Here is a 19,774-nt window from a genome sequence, read left to right as displayed (position 1 = left end):
GTATGTCTTGGTATTTACTCTGTTTTACATTAAATCACCAGAAGTGCTGTGGGATTTCTTCATGATTTAAAATGCATTGGTTGAAAGTTGGCATATAAATTGAAGGTATGCTATAAGACAGTACACAAGGGATGGCAAATTTAGTACCTTTGGAAGGTGAAGCATTCTGTTCCCTTAATTAGTTGAGGAAGGATAAGTTAGAAAAATGAGTCTAGTAAATCAGAAGTGAATTTTAGTGCAAGTGTCCATCATAAATAAGCAAGACTAAGCCAAGTTTGGGGTTTTAAGGGTTTTTTTCTTGCATGTTCGATCCCCATTTAATCGATTCATAAATCAATTAATTACTGTCACAAGACTCAAGGGCAGCAGGAAATTGGGTTCAAATTAAAAAGAAAAGGAGGCAATTTGTTTTAAGATTGAAAGTTGAATGTTCAATCGAAGTTTAATCAGAAGTGACCCATTATTTGAAAAGTGGAACATCAATGTCTTTCTAATTTCACAGAATGCTTCATTAAATGAGTATTGAAAAGATCAGGTTAACTGATCATTCCAAAAGCAAGGTGAGGCAAAGGGGGGTTTTGGAAGCCCACTTCCAAATACATGTTATGCTTGTTCTTTTCTCTTCTGAAGAGCTCGTAGAGAAACAAAATCATTACACTGGGAATTCAAGGCTTATTGGTGTGGTCCTTTCTAGATTGTACAGATCATATGATAAAAATATAGCTTCATATCAGAAGAGCAAATGTTCATAATCCATTTGGATAGCTGTGTAGCTAAAGAACAAAAGGCAATCAACAGCAAGGAGAAAATTTTCATAGGCATGACTGAAAGTTGAATCTCCTAAATTTTAGTGTCTCACAGTGGTCTGACCTTGAAAAAGTTTCTCCATAAATTGATATCATCTTGAGAGCATTCAGCTGCACAACACATAGGACACTCTGCATATTGTACAAAGTGGGGGTGATGCTAGTGCCTGACTAGAAGTGAAGGCAGATTAATTTTGTTTAGGGAAGTGAGTGTGGGAGAGTACAAGGACAGCAACTGTAGCTGTAACTCCTACTGTGGGTGCAAAACATAAAGGAATAATACAGTTGGTTTTAGTGCTCTTTGGATTAGCATGTCTTAGTGTGTATTTGCTAGAAATGTGCTTAGCAAATTGCTGTTAAAAAACCCCAACACTCGCTTGTTACTGTAAGCTTGCTGAAAAAATTAATGAGGAATCTGATTCAGTTTCTCAGTGTTGGAAAGTGTTGCTCTTGCTGTTAAATGCTGAGAGGTACTCTTGAAACATCTAAACTCTGCTCTCTGCCATGTGGTCCCTGGGATAAAGAGTGGGCTTCTGTTACTTGGGAAGTTCATGCAGCTTTCTCTGATAAGCAGAGTGCTTGAAAGACAATAAAAGGCAAGAGAAACAGAGTATGTTTGCCTTCTAGTAGTTTGTTATGGAGGTGTCTTTTGTTAAAAAAAAAAAAAAAAAGGAACAACACCTGTTTTAAAACTTTCCCCTTATAAGTACAGAGCAAGATATTTCAGATGTCAGCAGGTTATTTTGAATAGTAATCTTGGATTAACTATTTGCAAGTATTATCTGTCTGTACACACAGAAAAATAAATGTTATCTATAAATATGTACAAATATATAAAATCGTAGTAATTTGTTTCATTTCATGTGCACTGCATGGGAAAGGCTTTGTTTTCTGGGCAGAAAGCTTAATCGTGAAAAAGTACTCAAGACTGCTTAAAGCAGTGTTTCTGTATGACTCCTTTTCAAGATCTTAGCCAGCAGAGTCTCGATTCCATCGTAAGCAAAATGACTTGCGACTTGTGATGACAAAATGTGATTTGATTTATTTGCTGATCGTTGCTTACTCATGTGATGTTCATTTAAAAGGCAGCAGCTGAGGGAGTAACGAAGGCTGCCTGTTTACCTTGCCCAGATGCTGTGGTCTCCACTAGGTTGGAAGGAGGGTTGATTGCTCAGTGGCTTTCAGAGAAGGAACATGTGGTTTTTATTTTGTTGTACCTTTACTTCTTAATAAAGGTTGTTGTCCTGCATTCAGTTCTCATAAAAACAAGTTTTAAAGAAAAATACAGCTTGTCTTTTCAGGTGTTTGACTCCAGGAGGATACCAGGACTGATCCACATCAGAGCTCTAGCTGATTTGGGGTTCAGTCACACCATTCACTTGTGTAATTCAAACACAACCTAGTATTTCTTTCCATTTAAGTTGTGTAAGAGAAGCAAAGAACTTCTGCTCCATGAAGGCACTTAAATTAAGAGAATGGGTGTGAATGCATACTGCCAGTGTTTGTATCTCTCACCATTGAATGCGAGATGAGTGTAGGACTAGACCTGCTCCGCAGACGTGTGTCTAGAGTGGGGTGGGATAAAAGCCGGTGAAGTGGTGTTTCCCTGTCTTACAGGCACCTGATCCATCAAGTTTTAGATTCCAGAGAAAGAATATTTGTCTAGATGGAACGATAATCTGATCTTGTGTAGCAAATCTAATTCAGTAATCATTCCCTTCACTGACTCTCAGTAAGGTACTCAAGAATGAATATAAATAATGTAATTCTTTTTAAGTTATTGATTGTAATTATGTGAATGATGATGAACAGCTAGCACTACTGTAGCAAAATGACAGCGTTCCTCAACCTTCCCCAAGTCAAATGACATGGCTCTGTAAATTAGTGCACAAACTTAAAACAAAGATGAATATGTGTTATGAATTAATCTTGAAGTATGTATTTTATCTTTATAATAAATGACTTTGTGCATCTTCTCCCTGAGACCTAAAAAAAAAAAAAAAAAAGTTTTCTGAAGGGAAGAATGACTTCATTTATTATTCTGATACTTCTGTGACAAATTATACAACACACAGATGCATCACTGAACACAAAAATTTGTATGAGTCAGTACTAATTACTTCTTTTTTTTAAGAAAGTGGTGGGAGCTTACTACCATAAATAATCTAGAAATGTATGGAAATACTGATAGACTATTGATCATGGAGGCATTAATCTGTAGAAAAAATTAACCAGCACACTTATCAGCAATTTTACATACCTTTTTGAAACATACCTTTCACTGAGTTTTCTTGACTATGTCTATGTCACACTGTTGAAGGAAGCTTAATTTAGCTGTGAGTGTACTAGCTCAGGAGGTGGATTGAGCATCTATAGGGAACTACACCTAAGCTGAGTAGTTCTGAGCAGAGCATATTGACATATCCCATCACTGATATAATTATAACGTATTTGTGTCCCACACTGGTTGGGGAAGAGAGCTAACAATGCTGTGCCCAATTAAGAGCTAGCGATGTACTGCATGGCATAGTACAAACATAATTCCAATTCAGCAGGCATATATCGGTTACCACCCTTTTATCCCCCAAGGTACATGTGTTAAGATACTTTATATTGTTTGTTTCAAGGAAAAGGGTAGGGTTTAGTCTGCTTCTTTCTAACAACTTTTTTTTTTTTAATTGAAGTTAACAGCTGCTTTAGCTAAAGTACGATTTTTCTACGGTCTTTGTATGGCTTAGAACCCCGCATGCAAAAGAGGAAAGCTCAGTCACATAAGAAGAGGTTGTACAAACTAGAACAAGGCATCTAAATTGTTTGTCTCTCTCATTTGCTCATTTCCTGATATTTAAAACAATAAACCCTACAAAGTGTTTTTAGCAAGTGAAAAGGTAGTGGGGTGCCAACCTTACAAATCAATCCTGTTAAAGCTCAGATCAGTTTTAATATTTTTTTTAACCAAAGCTTCATTTGACCACTGCTCAGCATGCAACCTCTGAATGCAAGTAACTTTATTATGGCTGTCGAAGAATGTGTTGGGCATCATTAGGAGGTTTAATGGCCCTAAAAAGGGGCTTCACTTTTGTGAGTAAAAAGTATGAGTCATTTCTGGAGTACTAGGACAGAAGCTATTGAAGATCAGTATATATCAAGAGGAGAAAACTGAAGAAATATTAGTCTATTAGATATGAGAAGCCAGTATTTGAAAAGGGCATGTTTCCAGAACATTGTCAATATTGCCTTAGAGTCTGGGAAATAATCTAAACCAGAAAACTTATTCATCTTAAATACAGGACCATGGGCTTCTGCAAATTTTATCTGGAATTCAATCTGAAAAGACTCTAGACATTTTTCAAAATTATTTTCATGCAGACGTAACTGTAGTATAATCTCATGATTATTTAGGCATTTCTGAGCCAGGGATATTGTCAGCTTCTTATTGCTGCTAGTACTATTTTATGCATAAATTCATAGAAAGAAAAGTTGCACTCAGAATTGGGGTACTCCCTTATTGGGCCCTATGTAAAGCTCCAGAACAAGCATATATAAAATGTTATGATTATGAATCTGGCAAAATGTATTTATTTCATGAGTCACACTCCTCTGCTTGACCTTTCTTAATGGATACGTTTTTTTATATTCTTATTATTGTCCCTCTCCAGAAAAAAAGCAGTAGCATTAAAAGATGTATGCAAAACATGTTATTTCTAGGACTAGCCTAACTTTATCTGAAACAGGATACTTCCCTAGAGATTCTGTGCCAGCAAAGGATAAGACTCGTTTTCCAGCACTCAGATAGAGACACCTACAAGGAAATATGTTAATGAGAGGCTTGTAGTCCCTCTGCAGTCCCTGATGGATCCCCCTGGTAAGCCTGTGTGATTCTATGTGGCACACAGTGCATTGTACACTAAATACAAAATACTATAAAGGACCTTAGGATATTCTAGCTAAACACAATAATATATTTAGGTGCTGGCATCCAAAATTAAAATCAAAGCCCAGAATGAGATTCATGGACAAGGAAAGATTTAGGCCTTCTGAAAGGCGATACAAAATATTACGATGCTGAACTTAGTTGACTAGAGCTAATCAGAGTTTGACAGGGGGCTTGAGGTGAAGTTTTGTTCCTCTTCAGGACATAGGTAAATGCAGCGGATGCACCTCTGGTTATTTGTGCATCAGAATTCACTTTGAAGAGTACGTTTAAAAGAACTGCTTGTAGCTAGTACATTTTAGAATGGCATGATATTCATGCACTGTCACATCCTCCTGCTGATCTCTGAGATAACTTCGGCCATAGTTTGTGTGCTTTTGTACTGAACTCATTGCTGTTGGTGAACAGTGAGTGTGTTCACACTATGCTTACCAAACTGAGCATCTCAGTCCATCAAGGTGCACCTCTACACCTATTTTTATACCAGGTGAAAATTAGATGGGCACTAGGTTCCTAGCTTTTCCAAGAGGGACAGTTCAGGTCATGCCCAAAGAGGAAAACTATAGGAGCTCCACAAAAAACAAGGAAAAGTTTAGGATGTATGTCTCAGGAGTTACAGGGATGTACAGATTTTTCTTTTCTGGGTTATTATACTAGGTTCAGGAACATAGATTTAAAATAATTTCCATTTTAGGCATCTGTGCACCTTTGAGGGTTGGGGTTTTGTTTTGTATTGCTTTGCTTTTTTTTCAGTCCATACCTGGCTATCAGTTTGTTGTTTCCTTGTGACAGCAAATACACAACCTAACTTCTTGCTTTCTTACAGTACAAGAAGAGGCAAACATCTCGTACAAATAATATATTAAGATTGCCTGGGTGTTAAAAAGAGTGGTCAACTTTAAGGATATAATTCTAGGCAATTGACCAAAACCCCATATTATGTAGATGGTATAACTGTATACAGAAGTAGGATGGTTGCAGAAGATAAAAGTATATTATTGGATTATTGTGTTTACATTTCTTCTGAAGACTAAATCATAACGTATTTAATAAAATGTGTGATTGCTGCCTAGCTCAGAATGAAATCTGTGTATTTTTTTCTCTCTCTAGGCAAAATTTTTAGCTGCTTTGGGAAGCATAATTACAAAGACAACTGCCATTCCAGAAATAAAGTTATAAGACATAGGGTTTTTTGCTTCTTTCAGGGACTTGGAATCAGTTAATTAGATCAGTGAAATAAGTTTAATAATCGACAAAACTTAAGAACAATTTGAAGGGTTTTTCAATCTCTGAATGAAATCCAATAAGCATTTGAAGGAGGAAATCAATGTGGAATCCTAAAAGGCTTCTTATTTCTTTCTCACAGAATTCTAGCTTTCTCTTCGAAGCTCTTTTTCCTGTACATACAACAAAAACTGAAGAGCTGGATCCCTCCTTCAGCCTGCACGAGACCATTGCAAAGGTAACAGAAATGAAGATCTCATTTATACTTGCTTTCCTTCACATGGCCAAATTTGGTTTTGTTAATAATTTTGAAAGATAATGTATTTTTTTCCTGTGGATACTTTGAATGTAGTTAAACGTCATGGAGGTTTTTTTCATTGAGATTCACGTTTGGAATATTCTTTACTGTTACATTGGTCAACTTGTGTGATCAAAACACTTTTATGTGCAAATGCTTAATTTTATGTGATTCGATTGTATTTTGCATGGTTCACATTAAACTTACTGGCATGAGTGCAGGGCACTGAGCCCCACTAGATGGCAGGAAGTAGCAATTTTGTTGCTGTCAATTTTGTCAGTGAAGAGGGTTCTCTGAGGGCACCTTCACATGCACAGAGACTTGGTTTTACAAGATGTAACAGTGGTGCTCCCATGGGAGGAAGGGGTGGCCATCCCATGATTCTGGAGAGTGCTCTACAGAGGGGACGCTCCCAAACGTAATGTGTTCTGACTCCCCTCTTGTCGCTCCAATATAATACTCCCTCCGTGTTATTTATTAGCACAATCCAAATTACTCCTTGCTCTGAAGTGCTCTCTTTGCTTTGTCCGCTCAGCAAGCCCTATTTCTACAGAGACATGACTACAAATGAGTCAAGCTTAATGGATTCGTACAGTTCTTATAATTGAATTTCTTATAAACCAGAGCTGTGTAGACCTCACAAACAGATTTCTTTGTTTATTCGGAGCTACTTCTTTTGGAAAAGCAGCTGCTGTTGAAACATTTCTTTTGGCAACAACAAAAATAAATTCACAAAGATCAGCAATGTGCAGATTTAGCATGTAGGCGGATCAGCATCTTTGGCAAAATAGACAGTGACTGATCTTGGGGTTTTTGGGGGGGGGCTGTTTGTTTGTTTGCTTGGGTTTCTTTTTTAAAAAAAGAAGCACATATTCCTAGACATGGTTTTGAAGCTTGGCAGACTCTGATAGTTAAGGAACAATCACAAGTCTTCTCTGAAGCCCTTTTAATGGAATTGATGGGTTTTAAGCCATCCTTAATGCAAAAGTGACTGAAAAGATTCACCAAATTTCCTCCCAAAGACTGAGGGAAGTAGGTACGTGATTATTTACTGCATACTTAATTTGTGATTTACTAATTAGTGTGTGATGGGCCATGTGTAATTTGAATAATCTGTATTTTAGAATTTGATCTATAATGTTGACTGAGAAAAATATTTATTAGATAGATGACTTGAAGTATTTTGATACTCTTTAAATCGTTACAAATTATTTTAAGTAGGTTCGTTGAGCATTACAATTTTCTTTGATAAAACTTGATGAGCATTGAACTAGGATATGACTATATTTCCATTTTGCTTTTCAGACTGTAGCACAGGATGCTTTTATAAAGATGAATAGCATATGCAGCAGTGGAGGGAGATCCTCAGCTGGTAATTTTGTCATCTTTAGCTTAACTTAATCGATCTTAAAGTAGTTTCTGAATAGCTTGAAAGAGCAAAAGGTTTCTAAATTTCATCTGTTGTTTACTCTTTTTTTATAGTTAGATAACAGAGTTGTTACATCTTGGTTCCATTCACTCCTCCACTCAAACTTTTTCTCAGAGTAACTAAGCCGGTCAGTGTCTTTCCCTTCTTCTACAAGGTGGGCTTTCCTTTGCCTGTCCTTTATCCTAGCATTTGTCATCTGTTCCAATTTGAAAACATTTTCTTTGGCTGCGTGTCCAGAAATGTATACAGTATTTTATATAAGGTCTTAATATGGCTTTGTGTGGTAACATTTATCCAGCTTCATACCTGAGGTGACATCATATCACCTTTTCCTTGGTAAGATCTTCTTTCGGTCCTACATTTGATTCTAGTGGCTGTATGTTAGTGCAGACAAGCTGCTGCATATGTAGTCTGAATTCTAAACAGTCATCTTATTTTAGAAATTTTCTTTTTTAAACTGACACTGGTTTCCATGCTTTGGGCAATCTCGGAAGTTGCTAGGGCTTTGTTGGTGGTGGTGTTTTTTCCTGTCTCCATTATCAGAACTCTATACTGCACACGTATTGATTCTCAGTGTGAGCCCTTTAAGGGGAAAAAGCTTAATGAAGTTTTATTTCTTTGAAAAGAAAAAACACATGTCAGTTTAGCTTTAACAAAAACATCTATAATTACTAAAGGAAAGGAAATTCAAGTCACATGAAGATACAAATCTTTTAAACAGTACCATCCATTGCTGATCAGTTATCCATGGTCAGTGTATGAGTGCTAGCACAATTCTACGTATTATACTGTGCACATGAATGATACATGATGTTTGCTGCTTCAACAATTTTTGCTTCTAGTGAAGAGTGGATTATTAAAAATTTTTTTTTGCATTTATCAGTTACACTGTATGCCTGATGGTTGTCTATGAGCTAGACTAGTTAGAGAGAGATACATTTTTATTTGAGTGAAAGAGAGATGTGGATAACAATACAGAAACATTATACATCCTGAAATACCATTTCATCTTGTATCTTTGAAAACAGAGTTTTGTTGACTTTTGTAAGCAAGCTAAAAGGAAAAATACTTTTTATTTGGACTTCTATGTTGCCAAAGCAAGTTGTATTCATGAGACTACAGAAGTTCTGATGCAATTCTCTGAACACCTTCGAAACCTTACAGTTTGAGTGATCAAGACTTAGCTTCTTACTGAAGTCTTTAAAAATATTACTTGGATATGGGATTTAAAGGAAGTGCTATCATTTATTTAGTTAACTAAGCACTTTTAATGCTATTCCTTAACTTGAAATCTTTATATTTTCATTGTGGCACTCTGAACAGATGAGGCCAAGTTACAACTTCAGAAGATTAGAAATCTCTATCTTTATATTAAATTACTCATATTTGCAAAAAAAAATCCATAGTGAGAAGTTAGCTTGTAGTTAGAATTTACACTCCTCAGTTGGAAGTTAATGCTCCTCAATAGGGACATGACAACTGACTGTGTATGTTCCATAAAACAAGTTTCATAACTGCTTCAGAAATTTTAACTTTTAATTTCAAAACACTTTTCACACAAAACTGGTTTTTATGTTAAAAGAAATTAAATATTCAAATATAATAAATTCAACAATTAATAATTTTCTTTGGCTTTTTTTCTCAAAAATGGTTTGTGAAAATACTTGAAACTGTAACTTCTTATTCTTATTTGAGACCAAGTGTATTTTTATTAATCTTAACATTTTTCACACAATGAAAATGCTATATTCCTATCTGCTTTATTCAGATACATATCTGGTTATTTTACCACTATTTATCCAAATACCAAATATTCAAATCCTTGTTTACAGAACTCGAGTAGTACAAAACACTGTTAACCAGCTATAATGAATTTGAAGACTATTAAAATTTTTGTCATTTATCAAATTTTCCATGATATTAGATTATAGAGGTTCAAATTGTAGGAAGTTCAAGTTGAGGAAAGACCTGTGAGGTTTGGGAGAATACAAATCTTGGAAGATAAACCCAAAATATTGTTTGTCTGGAGTTGATAGCTTATTGTTGTGTGAAGTTAAGCAACATTCTGCCATATCTGAACTAAAGATTTTGTGATCTTTAGAAGCCTGGTACAAGCTAAGGCCTAGACTCAGGAAATAATATGGTGTGTTCATATATTGATGTAATTCCTTCTATTTCAGTGATTGCTAATTTGACTATAGTATCCATGTTCAATAAATAATTCATTTTTAACAGTAATTTTTGCTTCCATTAATAATCCTGTATCTTGCTTCCTTTGGCAAACCTTAATGGCCAAATAAATATCTGCTTAAAAATGCAAAAAAAATAATTTTCATAGCACTGAAAAAAAAATCCATTTTCCATATGCAGAAGCATGTATTTTACAGGTGCTTATGTGAGAGACTTAGTGTTTAAAATTGCAGCCTCGGTTCCTTTAGTAACCAGCTGAGACCTGATCTGAATGACTCTGCATGTATTGGAACATGCACAGTAATTGGTTTTTTTGAGACACAGTTGCCAGTGCTGGGTTTATGGTTGGACTCGATGATCTTAAAGGTCTTTTCCAATCTAAATGATTCTGAGATTTTTTTCTGTGATTTTTCTGTATATATTTCTTGAAGCTATACTTACTTTGTCATATCAAATTGAGGTTTGGGAACGGAAAATGTTGAATTCAACACAAGAAGGCATACTGGTGCAGGATGGTGATTATCATAAAAGGAATATTTACTTTACTAAATCGAGATTTATTCATTCAGACCTGGCAGTGAAGGTGTTACAGAATTGAGATGTCTGGAGAAAAAAAATGAAACACCTGGAAAAAGCAAATGTTAAGAAGGTAATATGCATTACCAAATTTCTTGCGTATTGATGGTTTTATAGTGAAGGAGAGTTTGACCTGGTTTGGGTCTTTTTTGTATGTTCAAGAGTATTGGATATGGTCAAATCGATTTATCCAAGATGACTCATTTCAGAAAAAGTTTGTTACTTCATGGTTGACGTATAGCCTCCAGAGTAGGAATAGCCTCGCTAGATAAGAACAAAACTCCACTTGGTACAAAAGTCTACTACTGGTAGTAGCAAGTAGTAGATTCTTGGGGAATAAATATGTAAAGTCAGGGAATCGTAGGATTCCCTTCCTCTGGTATACTTTTCCACTTTCTGTCAACTGGCAGTGTGACATTTCTTAGGCCCATAATCACACCTCTACACCAATTTCCAGCTCTGTCACATGGTTAGTTATCTATGCCCTTTTAAAATTCATTTGCATTCTAACTTCCATTACATCCCATATCAACATTTCCCACAATTTAATTCCCCCTCCCCACCTGACTTTAAACTTGTTACTTGTTTATCTCGCTAGGGTTTTTATGCCTTTCGTATGAAAAATAATAAACAAACATGGTCTATTTACTTTTCAATACCAGTTGCTTTCCTTTCTAAACTGTGTTGTAACTGTGTAGTAGCCAGTTTGAGCTGTCCTCATAGGTAAGTTGTTCCTGCCTAATAAGAGGTTACCTCTGTACTTATGCAGTTCTATGGCATGTTTCGCTTTAAGGTAACTAGATCTACGTACCATATTCAACATGTTGAATCACTGAATGTACAGACTCTAGAATATTTTCTTCTCTATTCCTTCCTCAATAATCTTCAACATTCTATTGGTCTTTTAGACTGCTGTTATCTGTTAACTATTCATGATGACATGAATATTTCTTTCTTCAGTGATATGAGCTAATGCATATGTCCTGATTGTCTGTGTATACTTATAGGTTGTTTTTTCCCATGTGCATCACTTCATATTCCAACAAGGAGCCTGCCATTTTTCAGCCCGGTGCTCACATATTGTGAGCTGCAGGTCAAGAAGGACACAGAATGAGTACCTTTCAGTCTTTATAGCAGAGGTGTGCTTAGTGTTCAATTTGATGAAACTCATTTGCCACTGCATATCACTCACAGCGTGCTTTGCTCATATGACCATTCAAGCTGGTGGAAAACCTTACGCTGATTTTGGCTGAAAATTATTTGAGGCCCTTCATCTCTCTGAGGGAAATAAGGCTTTAATGATTTTTTTTTTCTATGTAAATGGCTTGATACTAAGTAACAATGGGAAAATTTCAACATAAATTTTTTCGTTGTAACGACAAATAATCAGCTAATTGTGTCCTGTGCTTTCTGAAGACAATAGTTACCTTAATTTCATGAACACTTTAAAAAGGAGGAGATTGCTGAATGTGGCAAGTAAAATGAATGAGAAATGTGCAGCTATTAAGGAGATAGATTTGTAATCTGAGTGCTTAGAAGATATAATTTGTCAGAACACTTGTCAGATCAATTTATCTTAGATCTTGGCACTTTAAAGGTGGATTTAGGGTAGATTGCTGCAAGGCCCAGGCTGGTTTGAAAGATTCAAAGAAAGAGAAATATGTAGCCTTCCTGGTGGTGAAGAACCAAGACATTCATTACAGGAGCGTGTTGCAATATAAAATTTAGTAGTGTCTTAAGTGAGATTTGCAGACCTTGTAATTTCAAGTGTGTTTTATAATACATATATCAAGTATTAAAATGGAGAAATGTGTGCCTGTGTGGCAGGGAATGGATTTTCCCATCAGACCAGAAGTAGTCAGGTAAAACTCCATTGTTATCAAATGCATACTCGGAAAAAGTATGTGCTATTTTTCAGTAAGTTTCATCAGTGTTATTCAGCACTGTGTTTCATGGTAACTAGTCAATTAGAGTTATTAACAAGTTTGAAAATACTTTTGTGTTATGAGGTATGCTCGCTAGAGTAGCCTAACAAGACTCGGATTATGCTGTTCTAAAAGCTTTAATGGCAGTCCCCCAACAAGGAATGCCACTGGAGGCATCCAGTATCAGCCATGGAATAATAATAATCGTTTATTGATTTGTTCCTAGGCAGGCACCAAAGTGTTGAAGGGTATGCCAGAAGTGACATAAATGGTTTTACGATGAGTTATGCATGCTGACAGATAACTCTTGAGAAAATTATTAGTGATCCTGATTATTCTACCCTTCAGTCATGGAGCTACATAACATAAAACTAACTACTGTCGTGAAGTTAACTTCTAAACATTAAATAAAGCAGCAATAGAGAGGAGTGTTTCCATTTCTAGGAGAAGTAAGGTTTTTTGTGTAACATAATGTAATATTTTCTTTAAAAAAAAAAATAAAATATAAACACTTCCAAGAAGATGACAGTCAAATTCTTTTCTTTAACAAAACTGAATGAAAAGTACTGGACTGCAGGACTGTTGGTAAATGAAAATCACATTTTGATCAGAGATAAGGTACAGCACAGGAATGTTGATTTGAGGAATTCTCTAACAGGATCATAGTGTTCTGTTCCTTTGAAGCATGGGAGGGATAGATATATTCCCATTTACCCATTGTCTAGTCCCATTAATTCTCTAATACGAGCATAGGGAATAACCATTCATCTTGACAATGCAATGATATCTACAACTTTGGTAGTTCCTTTCTCTGTAATCTCCCTAAAAATCAAAATCCGTGGTTTGGTGCATGCTAGCTCTGCTAAATGTTTTCATCTTCCTCTATGGTATCTGTGAATGAGCTCTTTTTTTGTATGCTTCTGTACTGCAAAAGCTGGATACATGAGATTGCCATAAACTATTTCAATATTATATTTATGAAACATAAGATAATAAAACATATCTAAATTAACATTAAGGTGGCAAACCCTTACAATCCCAAAGACTGAGAGTGAAGATTTTGAGTCAGTAGAATAATACTGTGAAGAACAGTATTAATGCTGTTTCCTGCCAGAGTTCAAAATCAAAACAAAATTTCATTGTAGTCAACCAGCTTGAAATTTCTTTGCATTTCATTGAAGCATCTGTTGTAGTTTTGGCAGGGATGCAATCCCCATAATATCAAATGGAAACACTTTCACAAACCATGTACAGCACGTCCATGTTGCAAACTTTTACCAGAAACATTTCTGCCAGCATATTATTACTGGCATAGCTATTTCAGCAGAGTACATTCACATTCATGTGTTGTTCCCACTACAACATGCCCTTTTTGGTATCAGATTGTTCTTGGAAAAGCTGTTTGTCATTGTGCTTAGGCATCCCAGTGGCCTCTGCATCAAGGCAACTGTATATCTGGATGTCCACTGATGTATGTCCTGTTTTCATTTTAAAATTTTCTCTGTGTAGAACTAGAAGATTTGGCAGAATTGTTTAAGATTTCCAAACAGCAGAGATACAATATTGCTCCAGTCAGAGTTACAGCACTTGAAGTGTTAAAGTGCTTGTATGGCGCATGCAGACCAAGTCTGAAATACTCAGAAAACAAAAGTCTGTTACAGCCAAATATATTGCATATCCAAGCCAAGCTCAGGAAACCCTTTACCCTTGCAAGGCCCAGGATGATACATGGCAGCCCTCCCCCACATCACTGTGTAGTGTGCTAACTGGAAATTTTTGCTGTATTCCATGATTTCCATCATGAAAATGTGATACTTTGGAGTGTCAGTTTGCACAGGTAGTTTCTCCAGTTAAGTTTCTTCAGTGATGTATTCCTTTTGATGTAATTTTTAAAATTCTTGTCTTCAATCACATATGCCAGGCTTTTACATCATTTCTCAGTCTCTTCATCATCATACCTCCAAAGACATGAGTTCTGCACAGACCAACAGAACTCTCATCTTTTTAAAGACAAATTAGGTCATGATTTTGTACTTTCAAAACAAATTATCCAAGCCTCCAGCCAACAAACAGGAATATGGACCAGTGGGAGGTGACAGGGGTGCTGGATAAAGTTAACATAACGGAAGCACAGTTCTCAGTATATGAAGTGAGAACCAAGCTTGGGGACTGGATGCATATTTGAGACAATCTGCTGTTGACACCGAATTTTTAGATGTGGAGTTTGACCTTTTTTTGAAGATATCATACTTGTCTGCAGTATCATTTGGGTACTGTGTCACACCTAAAAGCACCCGTATGTTGTTTTTTTTTCCTGAGAAATTGCAAGATAACTTGGGGCATCTCTTAATTTTTGCTGTTTGTCCTCCCACAGCTGGCAGCAGTGGTGTTCCAGCAACTTTCATCTGCCCTAAGGTGATGTAGCAGCATAGGTGCAGTGAAATGCACTAATTGCCAAGACAGTCTCTCCATAACTTAAATTACTTGCTTTGCTTTACTGATCAGCCTCTCGTATACTGGTTCTGAGCATCTTACTGGTATTTACGGTTTAATGGTATTTGAGATGTGCAAAGAAGAACTGTATTGTCTGTGGTGGCAGTTTGACTGAGTTCCCACAAAAACAAACTTGTCCAAATTTTTCTGTACAAACATATTTCACAGAAATAGTTTGATTTAGCACATATTTTCTTAACAACACAAGTGAGAGTTTTTGTTTTACCTTTAGCCTTCTTGCATGAAAGAACATATAATCCAGTTCAAGCAGAGGGTAAATACAAACCTGCTGAAAACTCCCTTCTAACAATGTGTATTTTATTCTGTAACTATTGTCAGCAGCAATAAAAACAAGAGCAAATCTGGTGATAAAAAACTGGCACAGTAACTTTAGGGATGCTCTATTAATTGTGGTGAACAGGAAAGTAACAGCATTCATAGAAAAAAAAAAAAAGCTGTGTGGGGATTTTCTCAGCATTAGATGTGAAAGAGGTGACTTTGCTGCTAAAGACATGGAGGTGTTCTGACAGACAGTCATACTGTGTTTGGCCAGACAGCATATTCTCTATCTGCTCTTGCTGAGTTAGGGTAGATATGCTTGGAATTTTTCAGTAGTTCTTTGTTCCTAAAAGCAAGTAGCCTCAAGGATTCTTGCACTTTATATTTGAACTCTGATGGATAAAGACTAGGTAATAAAAATAAGCTGAAATTGCAGAACCCCTGGTTAAAATTTGATGAACCAGCTGCACTGTCAAACACAACTTCACTTGGTTCAGTCAGGTATAAAAAACCAACCTCATTCTCCTACCCCCCTGAAATCTTCCATGTCTTTCCTGCTAAAAACTCCTTCAAAGTGGAAGAAGCGTTACAGGACAGAACTAATTCCATTTCCTCCTGCACCATTTATTTGTGAAGTTGTGGAAAGATGTCAAGACTTGAGGATTCCAAGATTGTTTCTGGGCTTCTTTTTGACTGGCTGGAATTTAATGTTTTCAGCTTAGGGAACTCTGACAACTGTGAAAATAACCAGGAAACTGTAGCTCTAATAAACAAGAGAAGCTGAGCGAACAAGAAAACATAGCCATCATTAGTAGCATGGTTTGTGTAGAAACCATTTCCATGGATTGTCTGTGTACAGTCCTAACTGTTCAGTTCTCTGACTGTCAGGCAAGAATTATTCTACATTCCTTAAATCTTTTTGATATTGCACCAAGACTATATGTTCTTTAAAAAAAGTTAGCATTGGCTTCTGCTGGAATGTTTCTTAACCAGATTGCTGTTTAGAACCACACAGTTCCTGAATTCCTCTTTTAGACCTAAATTTTGCTCAGTTGCTCTCAAGATTTGTCTGCCAACTGTCAGTGAAAAACGAAAAAATCATTGCATCATTTTTCAATCTAGAGTTGCAATTTAAGTGAAGTAAACAAATACATGTCAACTCCATCTGATCCAATCAAAACACGAGATAAACATATAAGTTCATACATAATGTATCATTGTAAATCTTGTGATAGAAACCCAAGACTGATGTTGTTGGTACATCTTATAGAAGACATTTTTTACTCCAAATTACAGCAATCTGACTAAGCAAAAGAAGTTAAGGTAGGAATGAGAGGAAGCATTGTTTAATCCCCATTTTATGTATGAGAAAATGAAATACCATGGGTCAAAAATGGTACTTGCAGTAACTGAGCAACTACTTCATCTCCTTACCTGAATTCAGCATTGACTTGCAGAATCTGGTGATTTGTCTGACACTGTAGACAAAGACTGGAGCGTGTTTCAAAGCTGAAGCTAGATTTGGGAGGTTGGAATTCAGCACGGATTTGGTATTTCCTGAAATTTCAACTGCTGGCTGTGACCAACTGGGCATTTTTCTCCTATGTACTGAAGCCATGTGAGTGCCTGTGTTAGTGGGACTTACCAGGCTTGAAAGAAGTTACATTGCCTACAGCAATGCCTTCATTTACCGTGCCTTATTTTGGTTATGTTGAGATTTGTAATCTGACTGCATCTCTAGCTGGTTACCAAGTGCTACATTAGTGACAGACTCTCAGCAAAGGACTTCATCACAGATGTCTTTTTTTTTTTTTGGTTTGTGGGTTTGGTTTTTTTTTTTTTTTTCTGGTGGTTGATGATCATGACTGTACAAAGCAGCCACTGCATATTTATTGCCCAAATCAAATGATGGTTTCCAATTTGTCCATTAGTACCTTTGTACTGTGTGATGAGAAAATTTATTTTGTATGTATTGCTTTATTCCAAAAATATAAGTTTCTTATGAGCAATATTGAATAATTGAACATGTGCATGCGTTTTTTAAGGAATGTCAGCACGTATGTTTATAGAATCATAGAATCATTTGATTTATATTCAGCCACTGAAATCCAACAACTGAAAAAACAAATCTGAAGCCTGCTGCTCTAATAGGTAGGAATATGCCTGGGGTTATTTGAATTTTCCCCTGTGTTTCCCACTGTCCTATTCTTCACACAGTTACTGAATTTATCGGAGTATAATTTTATTAATCCATTCTTCAGCATCAGTACTAGCATAGGCATTTGTTATTGGTTAACAAATACTTCATCTGCCAAAGATTCAGTCTTTACTCTTGGCATACGTGTGCTGCATTTGGTGGTTGTGCAAGGAAGATGAGCTCTTCTTTAAACAAGACACTAACATTCTAGAGGGATAGTTCCTTTGGGTACTCTAAAAGTATCTTGTCTGTTGTATTAGCTCTTCTCTGTCTTCAGATCTCTTAACAAAGATATCAAATCAGACAATCCTTTCCCCAGAGCATGCCTCTTAAAACACTAAGTTTCTACTAACAATAATGTAGTAATTGCTTTTTTCTGGTTTTTTAATTTAACATAATCCAATTTGCATATGAGTGAATATGAGGTAAAGTCAGTGGGACTTAAGTATCTGCTTAAGTGTTTTTTAACAAGAGATGGAAATAGCTGCTTAAGTACTATGGATGAATTAATTGGTTTTGCAAACTACTTGCAGAAATACTGGGGAAATGCAGCTGCTAGATGTATGTTTATTTGTTCATTTTATTTTTTAGACCATACTTATAACTTCCTTTGCTGTACAGTTGTACAATGTATTATTGACATATTTTTTCTTTTTTTTTCTGTTTTATTCCGTGTAACTGCAAACACACTCGAACTTTACAGACGCTGAAGTTTCCTTTATGAGCTCAGTACTGAATTCAAAACCAGATTTTCAAGAGTTTGGTTTCCCTTAAAGAATTTTAAAATGTCAGACTTTCCCAGGAGGCTTAGCCCAATTCATAGTGTTTTAAATCTGTCTTTAAATGTTGACACCTATTTTATCATGAAACTGATAGCTGAACTCTGCTGGAACTGTCCTCTTGGTGCTGAGCTTTTCTTGGGATTGTGACCGTCCAGAGAGGGGAGTATAAGACCAAAAATAAATGTCTACTCGGTGTATAAGAAGAAATGCGTGTCCTGGAAAAAGGCTCCTAAGAACCAACCCATTATGCTCTAAGTTGTGGCATGCCTGCGGGAACCTAAAAGGAAAAATTAAGGACAAACTTATGTCTGACTAAAAATTGCACTCTTCTTCTTGAGCATTGTAGGCTCAACAAGGGCTATTTACTAGAGTAGTCTTTTTGCAATGTGGAGCTCTAAGTCTGCTGCAAACCACTGACCCTCTAAGAATTACCTTTGTTCTACATCAACACTGCTTAATGTAAAAGCCTTACACGTTGTGGAGGCTAGGAGTGCCACTTCTCACACTAATCAGTAGGATACAAATGCACGCTCCTCTTTTTTGTTATTCTGTTTCCAGAATCAGTGAAACTCAGATTCTTTGCTGCATCTTCACTGTTAGGGGTGTATGATACATGCATCTAGAATGGTCTGTAGCCTAGATATACTATGGTATACTTTTGGGTAATGTTGCAGATTTGAGTTCTTCAAGCCATAGAAGGAAAGAAACTGTTCCAAATGTTATAAAAGCTTGAATATACAAAGGTGATTCTATAAATCCTTTTAAATACTGGTCAGGTTAGGTGTAGAGTTTCTATTAAAAGGGCTTTTTAAATTTTTTGGAAGCTTAGACCTTAATTCCTGGTCAAGAGCCAAAATAAACATCTGGAACTTCAGATTTCAGTGTGCTTCACTTTGAAACTCTCTACTTGCATTTTACAATCAATGTGGCACTAATAGGAGTGACTGGACCTGTTTCAAAAGCCCTACTCTTTGATGCCTTCGTTGCAGATGTGCTGTGAAAATCTGATTCCAGTGGCAGATAATCTTTATTTGCAATTCTTGCTCTGAACTGTTTTATAACTCTGGTTGTAGACGAGAAACCTGATGTACTCTCAGTGATAAAAATCTTAAAGATGTTTCTGTAACATACTTGAGTGTATGAAACTGTAGTTAGCTGTTGTCCTTTGTTTTCTTTTATTCAGTCTCCTAATATGTTGATATGCAGGTGTTTAAATAGGGTGTTTGAACTGAAAAAGTACAATTATATATTTTCTAATAGGTCTCCTAAAATGAAAGATAGCAAGACTGTCCTCCCAAATTCAATTGGACAATGTGAAGAAATTTTGTAAAGTATAAGAGTTGTGAGACAATACTAGTAAATACCTTAAAAAAAAATTATAATGTGTCAAAAAAAGAATATAAGCTAAAGGCATCACAGAGTCCCAGGAAAAACATCTTGTTTATTGATCTGTTTTTATCATGAGCATGGTGGATAACAATTAAAAAATACTGGTAGTTTGCTGAGACACTCTATCATTAAAGCAGCTAAGATTAGACCAATTAATGTTAGACTAGGAATAGGTGGTTAACCTTAAGCTAGAATTATAAAATTAGTAGACATGTCTCAGAAAATTGTGGACTAAGATCCTAAATCAGAAAC

General features: G+C 36.0%; 1 protein-coding gene across 1 annotated transcript in view; it reads left to right on the top strand.

The window, feature by feature from the left end:
• NAALADL2 (N-acetylated alpha-linked acidic dipeptidase like 2) overlaps positions 1–19,774 on the top strand; it is a 489,903-nt gene that overhangs the window by 415,523 nt on the left and 54,606 nt on the right. The window contains exon 12 of the mRNA XM_074834594.1: positions 6,107–6,202. Within this exon, the coding sequence (XP_074690695.1) occupies positions 6,107–6,202 (96 nt within the window). The remainder of the gene's footprint in view (positions 1–6,106; positions 6,203–19,774) is intronic.

This window comes from Strix aluco, chromosome 9 (assembly GCF_031877795.1).
Source record: "Strix aluco isolate bStrAlu1 chromosome 9, bStrAlu1.hap1, whole genome shotgun sequence".
Taxonomy (NCBI): domain Eukaryota; kingdom Metazoa; phylum Chordata; class Aves; order Strigiformes; family Strigidae; genus Strix; species Strix aluco.
Note: the sequence above shows the minus strand (reverse complement) of the source record. Positions and strands in the feature narration are given on the sequence as shown.